The 14,449-nt window shown below is 38.8% G+C and overlaps 1 protein-coding gene across 1 annotated transcript in view; it reads left to right on the plus strand.

Moving 5' to 3' along the window:
• The window catches only part of CNTNAP2 (contactin associated protein 2), a 1,422,049-nt gene that overhangs the window by 750,884 nt on the left and 656,716 nt on the right, over nt 1-14,449 (plus strand). The window contains exon 15 of the mRNA XM_077778041.1: nt 8,372-8,572. Coding sequence (XP_077634167.1) covers nt 8,372-8,572 — 201 coding nt within the window. The remainder of the gene's footprint in view (nt 1-8,371; nt 8,573-14,449) is intronic.

Genomic DNA, 14,449 nt, shown 5'->3' on the forward strand with positions numbered 1-14,449 from the left:
TTACCAAGTATGAGAGAAAGGGGAAGGTAAGATTAGCTTGTCTAAGTATTGACATAAATGCAGTCAGTAACTCCGGCCGTATTGGAAAAGAATTTTAACATCCCTACAGTGGACAAAAACATTCACAAACATCCTTCTTCCCAGAAAATAGCTAATGCCTTCTTAGTAAAAAGACACAAAGAAGTTCCAATTTGTCCTTCAGGTGGGTGAGAATGATCCACCGTTATGTATACATGGTCACGGCACTGGATTTTTCATCCATCTTTAGGCTGGAATTGTAAGCATGAAAATAATCAACACTTTCCGCCACCTGCAGAACATCATCTGTACTTTTAGCTCATTTTCTCAATGCTTCCTACCAAGGCTCCATCTGCTTTACATACCTGATTTCTCTACACGTGATTAAAGCTGCTGATGCTGCCTGAGCTGCGTACAGAGCTAGCATTGTGAATGGCTGAAATCAGCACAGCCCACCATGATGAAATGGCATCTATGTCATTAGAGGCTAAGCTGCAGGGGTGCTTCGAATGCTTGCACAGTATGTACTGGCGGAGCAAAATGTGACACCAAATTTCTAACAATCTAAATTATGTCGGCAGGATTATACTTACTGGGAAAATATTCCAAGACAAATAATGATCTGGGAAATGGATGATCTTCAAACTTATACTCTGGAAAGGCTGATGGGATTTTCAATCAGATCCTCTTAAAATGACTAAAAAAGAAAAAAGGGGAGAAAACCTGTATTACAACCTAACATTATGCTGAGTCTTTTTGTCTGAAAGATTTACAAACTATTCTGTAAAAATTAATACTTTAAACAACTACAAGTGGCTCACTATTTAAGAAATTATTTTGTGCCTTATTCAGTAGAGCGCACACAGCTCATGTAAAATCACTAATATTTCCTAGATTATTACTACTGTAAATCTGGCTCCTTGTCTAAAGTTTATCTGAATTAAGGTACACCTTAATCATTTGTTTCAATGTGAAATATTTCTAGCTTATATCCAACACCTATTAAGAAGTATAACATCAAATATAAATTAAGCCTGTATATATCCCTAATCTTATTCCCCTTGGCTTGTCCATGATCTTAGAGGAAAAGCTTTCAGCTTTTCATTGTTGAAGATGATGTTAGCTGTAGGTATGTCATATATGGCCTTGAAGAAATACTTTTAAAATATGAGTTGATCTTTTTATCTCCACAGGTTTTCAACACCTACCTGTGACTATACATTAGATCTTCCAACCCATGCACAATTGTTAGGACTCTGGAGTCTTATATTTCACCATTCCAGACCCTTTAATTTCCAATTGATCTAGAGTCCACCTATTAAATCCTTTTTGTCCCCAAAGTATTTGTTCTGAACTAGAAGAAGAATGAAATTGGACTTACCTTATCCTTCATATGGCTAATCACAATTTAACCTTTCTGATTTACTGACAATGCCATGTCTACTTGGTCATTTCACAGCTTTCTAAATCTGGGTCATGTGGAATTTCTGTAGGAACTCACAGTGCCCTATGCATATCTGTGTTTTAGCACTTGTTTGTGATTTGTAAATCCAAGCTTACTGTTCTCTCTCCATCAATGAACTACAAGCTTGTTGAAGGCAGGAATTCAAGCCTTTGTCCTTCTTGTATCCCCAGAACCTAACAGTAATGAAACCAGTCAGGAGCTCAATAAATAGCTGTGAAAATTGTTTTATGACATTTTTCTAAGTGTGATAGGTTAGATATTGTTGTCATTTATTTTTTTTAAATTTTTTTTTAACGTTTATTTATTTTTATTTTTTAGAGAGAGACAAAGTATGAGTGGGGGAGGGTCAGAGAGAGAGGGAGACACAGAATCTGAAATAGGCTCGAGGCTCTGAGCTGTCAGTACAGAGCCCGACGCGGGGCTCGAACCCACGACTGCGAGATCATGACCTGAGCTGAAGTTGGCCGCTGAACCAACTGAGCCACCCAGCTGCCCAGATATTGTTGTCATTTAAAATGCCTATATGTTTTCCTTGCCCTCTGAAAATTTGTGGGTTGCTATGGGGAAGACAATAAAATTTTTGATGTGTCACCAACCATGTCATCACTGGGTCAAAGGTATGAAGAGTGAGAAGAGTGCTCTCCATCATTTTGCCATCAAGTCTTCATTGTCATTTGGGCAAGTCACTTATCACTCCTGAGACTTGGCTTCTTAATCTCTACTAGAAGATAGTCACAATGGATATTCTCAAAGATGTTTTTATTGATGTTATTTGAGATTCAAAATTTTTCACATGAGAACATGGCTTCCTTCAAATGTTAGGCTTCCTGCCTTGGATATGTACTCTTTTTTTTTTTTTTTTAGTCTCTTATTTATTTCTGAGAGAGAGAGCGTGAGCAGGGGAGGGTCAGAGAGAAAGGGAGATACAGAATCTGAAACAGGCTCCAGGCTCTGAGCTAGCTGTCAGCACAGATCCTGACACAGGGCTCGGACTCACGAACCATGAGATCATGACCTGAGCTGAAGTCGGATGCTTAAGCAACTGAGCCACCCAGGTCCCCCTTAGATATGTGTTCTTATATGGCTGCAATTTTTTTATGTTTATTTATTTTTGAGAGAGAGAGACAGAGCATGAGCAAAGGAGGGAAGGCAAAGAGTGGGAGACACAGAATCTGAAGCAAGCTCCAGGCTCTGAGCTGTCAGCACAGAGCTTGACGTGGGGCTTGAACTCACGAGCTGTAAGATCATGACCTGAGCTGAGGTCAGATGCTTAACTGACTGAGCCACCCAGATGCCTCAAGGCTACAAATTATGTTTTGCAAAACCAATTCTTTTCTAGTCATATAGCATTTAATTGGAGATCCTTGTTCAAGTTAAGGCTCAACCATTGATTGATGGAATCAGGGTAAGAGCCATTTAAGACTTCTATGCCCAAAGAAAGCCACAGATAAAGTTATTGGAATGCAGCTTATTAGAGGAGAAATTTAGGGTTATACGAAACCGAGCCCGCTAGTTTTATCCAGCAGGCCAAAGTTTAGACGCAATATGAAAATCTTGGGTGATGCGTATACAATAGTTCAGTTCCCACTGTGTTACTGTAAGAGTGGGAAACCCAAAGTCATTCCTGAAAAGTAAATATAATAGATAATAAGGCTTGTATGGACTGCAAGCGGGTGTTGGTTATGCCCCTCAACTAAGTTTTATGTACCATTTTAAATTTAGGTAGTTTACAATATTCTTTTTTTTAAAGGTTATTTCAGAGTTCATATGAATAAAGGTGAAAAAAAAGCTCTCAGATTAGCAAATGAGCCCTCAACCAGTATAGTGATATTGTTTGAAAATCAAAAACATTTAGATGTATATGCAAATGTGTAGGACACACAAATTTTTGTTTTATACTGGATTCAGCTCCAGTTGGGCTTTTATTAAAATATGCTCTATAACGTGACCTTCAGATTATATATGGATAGCATAGGAAATAGTCAAAAACAGCCATGTACACGATAAAGAAATTGGTTATTTCCTGGAAGGTGTTCTTTGCTTTTTTTTCCATGGTCATTTCCTGGCTTTATCAGTTCCTGGTCAGAACTCCAGTCATACAAAGACTTGAGTCCTCATGAAGTGAATTACTTGAGAATTACAGCTAGGATAAGGATGTGGTGTCACTGGTGTAGGTAGCAAAGGGACTTTTCTAATGTACTCATGTCAATTTAACTAAGCTGGGTAATCTTGAAGACCCTGTTTACTGTCAGAGAGAGGGATGTGCTTCCACAAAATGCTCCAAATGTTTCCCAGTATTTGAAAACTATCATTCAATTATCTGTTTTGAAAATATCGTACGGTGTGACAGTTTTTAAAATGTGATTGCATGATGAGACAGATACGAAGCTCTCAGCAATCACAGAAAGCACTTTCATAACACACTAATTCAAAGAGAGTATTTGAAACACACTAGTTTATCAGTTGCTTCTTCATAAAAGTGAAACAGTGGCAGAAATTTAGAATTTGCCATACATAGTGGTTTCTATTTACATTACACCCATACCTGATAATACAGATTATATACAGACATATATAAACACATTACAAATATGGGAATAAGATTCTTAGTTTTTCCACTTATGATACTAGCAAAGGAAAGTCTATGCAGTATAACTTTCTTCTAGATGGTGGATATCTGCAAAATTGTTAATATCCATTTTTCACTTACAATTTAATGGCTCCAAAGGAGCCATTGCAATGTGTAATAGGCAAGCATTAAAAAATAATTTGCAAGATGCATCAACAGTAATTGCTTCATGCCATTAAAATAGAGTTTACAGATTTCCTTTTATAATGCCATGACAATGTAAAAAGTTTTAAATCTTTATCTATCTGTCTATACACACATTTCTCAAGCCTTCTGAAGTATAATTTTATTGAAATAAAGAATAGCATGTCAGTAAACAAGCTTAAGCATGCCACATTATCTTGTCCCAAACTTCCTGCACCAAGAGCTTTCCATTTCACCCCCACCCCATCGCCATAACGCCTCAAACTTTAACTCCTGCTATTCTTTCCTTTCTTACTCACTGGCCTCCTTGTATACTCAAACAACACCAGGAATATTCCAGAACTAGAACGTTTTCATTTGCACTTCCTCCACCTGGAATACTTTTACCCAGACATTCACATGGCTTGTTGGACAATGATCTTATTTATTCAGACGTCATGTAGTGAAGGTTCTTATGGTGTCCTCGGTCTTTAAAAATGCAATCAGACAAAGAAAAATACCATATGATTTAACTTATACGTAAAGCCACATATGTGTGGAATCTAAAAAACAAAAGAAACAGACAAAACAGAAACAGATACACAGATTTAGGAAACAAACTTGGTTACTGTATGGGTCGGGGGATGGGCAAAGTAAATGGAGAGAATTAAAAGCTACAAACTTCCAGTTATAAAATAAGTAAATCATGGGGATGTAATGTATAGCATAGGGAATATAGTCGATAATATTGTAATTACTCAGTATGGTGACAGATGGTAACTAGACTTGCCATGGGGATCATTTCACAATGTATAAAAATATCGAATCACTATGATGTATACCTGCAACTAATAGGATATTGTATATCAATTATGCTTAACATTTTAAAAACTGCCATCTACACACAACCTATTCCATTCTCTGCTGTAGTTTTTCTCACCATTATCAATTGCCAACTATATATAAAATTTTCATCTTTTATTATCTGTTTTTTCCCACTAGAATACAACAACATAAACTGCAAAAATTTAGAATTTTTTTTCTCTTTGGTTTTACTAGTGCCTAGATCCATATCTGTTGTGTAATGGATACTCAGTACTGTTTGTCGAATAAATGAATGGGCTATAAAGCAAATATAGAGAAGGTGGTGGCCGGAGGATTGGTACAGAAATGTGTGTGCACAAATGGGTATCGGGTTTAGGGCCAAGCAGTCACTAGTACCAAAACGTTAGTGACTCATCAATATTAACATTATCGGTTAATGTTTTTAAAGTTATTGACAGAGACCATAATGGGTGACCATTTTATTTTACTTGCTTAATTAATGTTTGCCTTTATGGACATCTTTTTGTGTCAATTAACAAGGGGCTTATGATACTTTGAAAAAGGGTCAGAGTAGAATGCTGTTTCATTATGAGTTAAAGAATGGAAGTCATGGAATTACTAAAACACATGTATTTTGTTGCTGTATCAGAGCAGGTGAAGGAAGACAGTTCTGATCCGGCCAAAGGTGAACGTGGAAAACCATTATCCTTTCCCATGGAAAACGTGTTACTACACGGGCACCGTACTTGAACTTGTTTTAGCAGAGCAAGGTGGAAAGGATTCTAATACAGAGGCACCTTGTAACAGATGAAGGGAAATTATAGTTTAGAACGAAGTGGCTTGTCCAGGGTCTCTGAGGAAGGTCAGAACCAGAACTTGAAGCACAGCGACTTAAGAAATTCCTAGATCAAGTTATTTGTACTCTATGTTTTCTTAATTCATTTTATTCGAATGAATGTATTGACAAGATCTGTTATGTGCTGATGACTATTCTGGACACTGTGCATAGAGCATTGAAAACAACCCCTTTCTACTCCCCTTCTAATGTGGGCGGACAGACATAATGAAAATGTGCAATAAGTTGGCGAGGGATAAATACTATGGAGAAAACAAAGCCGGACAAGGAGATGGGAAGCAGCTGTGGTGGAGGAGGGGTGCAGCAAAGGCGAGGTTGGCTTTGGGGCAGACAACAGGAGGAGGAGGGGTGGCCCCTTCTGCTGTCTAAGGAAAGAGCAAGAACACAGGCTCCAAGGAGGGGCTGCCTGGCAGTTTTGACGGGTGCAGGGAGCTCGGTGTGACTGGAGCCAGGTGAACAAGGGGAAGACTAAGACGGCAGGAGGGAATGGGCAAGGCAGAGCCAGATTGCGGAGGGCTTTTGGCTGTTTCAACAATTAGTCTACTCTGAGCCAACCCGGCGCCACATGAGGCCTTTGAGCAGAGTATCTGAGTTTGGCGTACATTTGTATAGGCTCAGCTTGGCTGCTGTGTGGAGGTGTGAGAGTGCAGGGGTGGAAGCAGGGGCGGCTGGAAGGGATTATGTGATGTCAGAGGGAGGAGGTGGAGGCGTTAACCAGAACCGCGGTGGGGAGATGGAGGTCAGGTGCGCCCAGATCCCAAATGTAGAAGGTAGAGCCGACAGGGTCCGCTGAGAGGTTGGCTGATGCGTGTAGAAGAGAGGATGTGATGGGGACTCCGAGGCTTCTGTCCCGAGCAGCTGGAAGAATAGAGTTGCCATTTACTGAAATAAGGAAAACTGCATGAAGGACAAGGTCAGAAAGTCTCTTAATCTCTGTCTCTGTCCCCTTGGTAGACTAGATGCTTGAATCTTTGTCCTTATTTCCTGAGATTCAAAATAATGAGTTAGTTGGGGCGCCTGGTGGCTCAGTCGGCTAAGCGTCCGACTTCAGCTCAGGTCATGATCTCACGGTTCGTGGTTTCGAGCCCCGCGTCGGACTCTGTGCTGACAGCTCAGAGCCTGGAGCCTGTTTCAGATTCTGTGTCTCCCTCTCTCTCTCTGCCCCTCCCCTGCTCTTGCTTTCTCTCTCTCTCTCAGAAATAAGTAAAACATTAAAAAATTAAAAAAACAAAATAGTTACCTGGCATATTCCACATTTGAACATTTGATTGTGATGAGCTCCCGGAATTAAAGACACCTGATGTATTTTATGCCATTGCAGGAGATTCTTAGTGATTTTAAAATCCTCCTTCTCTCTTCCGGGGCAGCTTTGAGCTACCCTCCATTTCCAGTAGCTTGTTTGTTTCTATGTGACATTACGTTCCAGGCTTATTTTGTACATTTCCAGCCCTAGAATCAGTCACTTCACCAGCAGCCCAGTTTTCTCTTAATGAAAAGCCCTATTGAATGATGACAAGCTGGTGCCACAGGTTGTCCTTGTTTGGGGCCTTTTCCAGTGGTCAGAGCTAAGACATAGGTCTCCATTTTTAAAAAAGAAAAATTGTGGGTTCATAGTGATGCTTCTAATTCAAATTCAGGAGTATATAGGGTTATATTTTAACCTCATCAATCTTCTGTTTGCTTCTCCTTTTCACACATTGAAAATTTCAGGGTCCAAAACATAAAGAGAATTACTCATTTGTATTGTTGCCCAGGTGTAGATCATTTCAATAACCAGACGCAGGATCCAATTTTACCTGAAAGATCAGGGTGAAAAGAACATTTGTGGACAAGATGAGGGTGCATATTCTGATTAGAGCAAACGGCATCTACAAAGATTGCAAGGCTTGAGAGAGCACAGTTCATTTCAGAAAGAGCAGATACAGTTGTATCAGAGGCATGACAGGTTAGAGTCAGGAAGGATTGGGAACAAAATGGACTACACAATCACTGCTATGGATGTTAGCAGCCACCAGAGACACAAGCTGTCGGTGTTGTGTGTTCAGGAGGCACCTTGCATTTGTTTTTAATAAGAAATATTTCTGAGCACCTGGTGGCTCAGTCAGTTGAGCGGCCGATTTCAGCTCAAGTCATGATCTCACAGTTGGTGAGTTCGAGCCCCGCATCCGGCTCGCTGCTGTCAGTGCAGAGCCCACCTCGGTTCCTCTGTCCCCATCTCTCTCTGCCTCTCCTCTGCTCATGCTCGTGCTCTCTCTCCCTCTCTCAAAAATGAATAAACATTAAAAAAAAGATTTTTCCCGTCTGTATATAGAAGCGGCACTTCTAGGATAGAATTTTAAGGACCGCTGTCCTCAACTCTGTTCTATATCGGAAAGTGGAGCTCAATTACCTTCTGCCATTTGAAGAAGTATTTGCATACTAACGACTCATTGTTGTGGTCTTTTTCTCCCCACAGAGGACAAAGTGTGGACCATAGTGTCTCACGATTTGCAGATGCAGACCACGGTGGTGGGCTACAGCCCAGAAAAATACTCCGTGACACAGCTCGTTTACAGCGCCTCCATGGACCAGATCAGCGCCGTCACCAGCAGCGCCGAGCATTGCGAGCAGTACGTCTCCTATTTCTGCAAGATGTCCAGGTTGTTGAACACCCCAGGTAGGCCGGGAATGGAGTGTTACTTTTAATTACTCTCTCAGCTGGTGCTTAGAATCGCTGAAACAATCCAACAAGTGTGACTTATTCTCTTACCATCCAGTCTCCAAAGTTCAGGCAGCTGCGAACAAAGTAAACTATCTCATGGTTTGGTTTCTGGGGAATGAAGCTAAGAAAGTACGATTTTAAGGGGAAAAAATGCCCTTGTTTTCAACGTGCAGGGGTTTCCCATTTGATCTGCATATATACGCGTGTGAGTGTTTCTAGTGCTTAATTATCGGTTGTCGCTTTGGGCAAAAGCGTATCAAGAGCCTCGTGTGAACTTTCAAGTAATGCCCTGTGAGTTCAGTTGCCTTTAACGAAAAGCTGAAAGCATTCTGAAGGCTGCGCAGGTAAATAGCGTGTAGCAGAGAGAATTAGAGCCCTTTGTTGTTTGCAGTCATTTAACAGTATCCGTTTGCCTCAAGAAGTTCGACCTGATTTTTAGGTGTGTGATGGTTTACTTTTAGTGATGCTTCAGAATGTGTGTGTGTGTGTGTGTGTGTGTGTGTGTGTGTGTGTGTGCACGCGCATGTTAAGGGCATAAAAAATAGTTTCCAAAGGATGCACTAGAAATAGAGACCCATGTGCTTTGGGGTTCTTGGCAGCAAATACAAGATGTTGACAGAAAACTAAATCCCTCCGTCTATAGTATAACAGCAGAAATAAAGCACGTGCTCTGAGTCAGAGAAACAAATGTTCACACTTTTCAGCCTTGGCACTCTTCACGTATGTGACTTTGGTGGAGTTAATCGAACTCTTAAGCCTCAGATTCTAGTGTCTTTTTCATTCACATAGGAATCATAATGCCTATTGCAGGTGAGTGAGAATTTAATAAGGTCATGTACTAAATGTTCACTGTAGGGTTCGATCCACTTAAGGACTTCATAAACAGCAAATAGTGTAATGATTATTTTTAATAGTAAGCATTAGAAGTGGTATCATGCCACATCACAGACCCATGGGCTCTTCGGTGCCCCAAATCAGTGTTGGATTAGAGGCAATATTGTGTGGAATAGCTTACAAAGAAGAATAATACTAAAACATTATACAGTATTTTAAAGATTTGCATGTATTTTATGTGCAAAGCCTTGTGCTGAAATCATAGACAAGTGTAACCTGCAGAATCCAAAAGTAAAATCTAGGGGCACCTGGGTGGCTCGGTCGGTTAAGCATCCGACTCTTTATTTTGGCTCAAGTCATGATCTCACAGTTTGTGAGTTCGAGCCCCACATTGGGGCTTGGGAGCCTGCTTGGGAGTCTCTTTCTCTTTTCTGCCCCTCTCCCTCCCTCCCTCTCTCTCTCTCAAAATAAATAAATAAAAATTAACTTTAAAAGTAAAATCTTTTTAAAAAGTACATTGTGGACACAATCGGTTCAGACAATTAGTGCTTCTGCTGTTTGAAGAAAGAAGAGATGATTGTGGCTGGGGTTTCGAGGCAGTGCTCAGAGGCAAAAGAACAATTTGAGGACACTGAAGGAGATTAAGCAAAAGACTAGTTTCTAGTCAGTTTTTAAGCAGTACTTCAGTTACATTTCCAATAAGCGCAACACCCCAAATCAAAATCAAGAGTTAATTGTGAATCTGCACAATAGCAGACTATTTTCTTCTGATTCCAGACATTATGTTTCCAAACATTTGTAGATGATTATTGTACTTAATAGATTATGCTCTGAAAATAAGTTCATCATATATCATATGCTGCTTGCCTTTGAAGATATGTGTCTATATGTGTACTTATAATGTATATACATAATTTATATAAAATATATACATATATAATTTTTAATCACATGAAAATATGTGAGTATATAATTTTAACTATTAACTCATCCTACCTTTGGGCAGTTGGTTTAAACACACGTGTGCCTCAGAATTCTCGGGTTAGTCAAAATGCTGATTAATTGGCCGTATTCCTGGAACTCTCATTCAATAGAAATTGGTTGGGACCCACTAATGTTTGCTTTCAAAAAACATCCAAGGGTAGTTCTGTGAACCATACACTAAGAACTACTGTCTTTAATTTAAAGCATGAAGGTCTCTCATGTTAGACTTAAAGGTTTCAGTACTTCATGTTGGAGAAGATTAAAGGAAATATTCGAACTTGTCTGGTCAACTAAAAGAAAAAGGCATATATAATTTCATGCTCCTACAGCTAAACTAAACTGGTGCTGTAGTATTTTTTAATCCTTTTCGTAGACCAGTCTCTAAATGTTATACAGTGAATTTCACCCCACCCTTCTTTTTCTTTTTCTTTTTTTATGTTATATTTACTTTTGAGAGAGAGGGGGAGACAGTGTGAGCAGGGAGGGACAGAAAGAGGGAGACACTGAACTCAAAGACAGGTTCCAGGCTCTGAGCTAGCTGTCACCACAGAGCCCAACACAGGGCTTGAACTCATGAACCATGGGATCATGACCTGAGCCAAAGTCAGATGCTTAACCGACTGAGCCACCCAGGCACCCCATTTCAGCCCACCCTTCTGAGTCATTCTTCATACTCCCAGTTTCTGCTTTCCAGGCTAGCTAATCTATAGAACACTTGAAGGAAGGAAAGAGAGTAGTTGGGGTAGCAAGTGGTTCCATAGAATCGTATTCTATATATGTCCAAATAAGAAAGAACACAATTTAATAAAAATCTTTAATTTGCTGTTTTAAGGAGCTAATGTTTGCTGTAATTGGGTTTTTTTTCTCCTTCCTGGTAACATTCAATTTTAAATACCCATTTACTCGTTCTTAACTAAGACTGAATTATATTGGAACTTCTGTAGTAGTACTTGTGACATCTGTTTGAATATAAAGTATATTCATTATAGTCATGGCGATTAAAATGAATATCAAATGAGTTTGTAATAGCTCTGTACTTAAAATGTTATTCTTTATTTTAAGAGCCTTACCCTCAAGAGTTCATTTGGGGCTCTATAGTTTCTAATGATACTTATGATAAAGAGTTGATTTTGTATGCATATGGATCTCATTTTTATTTTGATAAATGTTCAGTTGTACCATACCATTAGCTAACAAATGTAGAATTACTCATTATTGGTTTCTTGCAACTTTACAAGGGTTGTAATATATTTCTTGCAATGTTATCTCTTCTCTTTATTATGACAAAATTTAAAAATGGAATCAATTTTACAGTAACGATTTTGCCATTTTTATGGTCATATCTATTATTGCCATGTAACTATTCATTTGTCCTCAGTCAGCTTTATAAAAGACATAGAAACAAGACAAAGTTACTTTATTCCGTAGAGGAGCCTGTTTGGAGTGAGGCATACCAATTTGGGAATAAACAAATTCTACCTAAACGAAACCATTAATGGTATCAAAAACCAAAAGGGTATTAACATGTTTTATATTTATATACCCAGAACTGCAAATGTAGTAATATCTGAACTTCTGAAAGGCAGAAATTATTAAACAATGAAATCTACTTCTGAAATAAATACCTTAAGAAGCTGGATTTGGTAAGCTAGATACCAAGAGAGAGTTTCGTTGCATCCCACTTGAGAAATGCCTTAGTCAACAATCCTAATACTTTTAGATAAAATATCTCCCTATATTTGGGCAAAGACCTATTATCCTCCTTTTAAAATTCTTATTTTCCTATTTTAGATGCACTGTAGTCCTAAATTTATTTTACAAAACATTATACTTCCTAATTAAGAAATTTTTTGGTGAGGTATCTATTCCTTACATCTATAAAGATTATTTAATTGTAGAGGTATAAAGTTGATATGATTCCTATTTCTCTGACTATATTTAGTGTTGTTTTCTTTGGTTTCCAGTGTTTCATTTCTTTTAATTTCTCAATGTGGTCTGTTTTATTCTCAGAAGTCATAGTTTTATTGCTTCTTTTGTTGAAAGGAGCAATATAAATTACCCATGCTTTTGCATAGTTTACTATTAAATTTTGTATCTATTGAAAAGGACTTATGTTCACAATTTTTGCCTATAAAGTAAGCTGTGTAAAATTCAATATACTTTGATGATACTAAACTGTGATTTAGTGGCATCCACAGGACAAGAAAACATGACTCTGGTATTATAACTTATAGCCTATTTTTAGAAGAAATATCAACTTTGGTGAAGTTAAGAAAGTTAATTGTCCAAGCTGGTGCTATGCATTGTAAGAAACCATGATGTTTAACTATTGAAACAACATAGATAAAAACATTGCTTGGTTGTCACTAAAGATTAGCATTTTCATTATGTCTATTTAGTATATTAATCCATATATTAATCATTTATCTAATTATTGTCTAAATAATTGTACTAAAACTGAAGGGTTTAATTAAATGGAGCAAGCAAGTAAGGTAGAAATAACTAAAAAGTAAACATAGAGAATTAAATCTAGTAATATTGCACCTCCCAGCAACTAGACTAGCCATAGAAGACACTGTAGTTAAAAGGGACAGAATGGTCATATGGAAAATAGTTAGAGGCTATTTCAACAGTGTGGATAGGAGTTGATGAAAGCCTCAGCTGAAATAATGGATGAGATCAACAGTCCGTGGATATTTATTGTTTCTTGCATATCAGGAATTGTGACATGTTAGCTGACATGTAGATGCATATGAGTTAACTAAGAAAATAAATGGCAGGGAGAATTCTAGGTCAGAGATATCAGAATGTGCAGTGATTCTAAGATGGAAGTCAAGGGACATGTACTTGGAAAGAAATGAGAATGGCTGGAGTAGAGACATTGATGGTGAGAGAGATATAGAGAGGAATATGAAGGAGAGCCACTGCATGACCTTGAGGATTCCACTCAAACGGCCAAGGGAATGGTTTTAAGTGGGGGATTCCAGCTGTTACATGGAGAATAGCATGGAGGGAGGGCCAGGTTTGCAGAAGAAGAGCCTCCTGCACAGTGCCACTTGAGTATGGATGAGACTGGATGTCTGAGAGACTCCCTGGGCATTAAGAGGGAAGACTTTCTTTAAAGTGTAGGTAGTAGAATCAACATGAGTCATGATTGCTTATCTGTGGTGTAACATTAAGATAACTTTAAGAGTAGTCTTCCCCTGTACCCAGGAGTGAAGATACAGTGGACTACTATGAGTAGTTGTAATGTCTTTATAAGATGACTCAGCGAGGTCATGGGAAGAGCAAGGAAAGAACATTGAAGGAAAGAAAACACTAATTTGAAATCCTGAAAGGAGAGGATGTAGCTAGCCAACAAGACTCCAAAGTTGTGATTACAGCAGTAGGAAGGAAGAGAGTCAAATTAGGAAATCCCAGTAATGAGGAAGCTAAGACAAAGCAGTATTTAACAATACACAAACAAGTAAAAGTAAGTGAACATAAACAAGAAAATTGAGATGTGGGCACTGGTGAGACATCACAAAGAGGAAGCCAGGTCTTGGCTTTGGCTATTGGGAGGCCACTGGAGTTTCATGTTGGTGGGGTCAGGTAGGTAGAGCCACTGAAGAATGAATAACAAAAGGGAACAGTAATTGAAGGTTTTCAAGAAGTTTCATGGTAAGAAGGGATGGCTAGGTACAGAATTGCTGTTTAATCAGAAGACAGAACCAAAGCAAGTGTTTGGGAATTTTGGGAATTTTTTACGTTTTTAAAAATGAGGGAATTATGATTAAGTTTACACATGAAGGAGGCAGTGAAGCAGATGAGGCTAAAGACGTAAGACAGAAGGAATGTAAGATGGCCAACAGACACATGAAACGATGCTCAGCATCCCTCCTCATCAGGGAAATACAAATCAAAACCACACTGAGATACCACCTCACGCTGGTCAGAGTGGCTAAAATTAGCAAATCAGAGGACTCTAGATGCTGGCGAGGATGTGGAGAAACGGGCACCCTCCTACACTGTTGG

This window comes from Crocuta crocuta, unplaced genomic scaffold (assembly GCF_008692635.1).
Source record: "Crocuta crocuta isolate KB4526 unplaced genomic scaffold, BGI_CrCroc_1.0 scaffold128, whole genome shotgun sequence".
Lineage (NCBI taxonomy): Eukaryota > Metazoa > Chordata > Mammalia > Carnivora > Hyaenidae > Crocuta > Crocuta crocuta.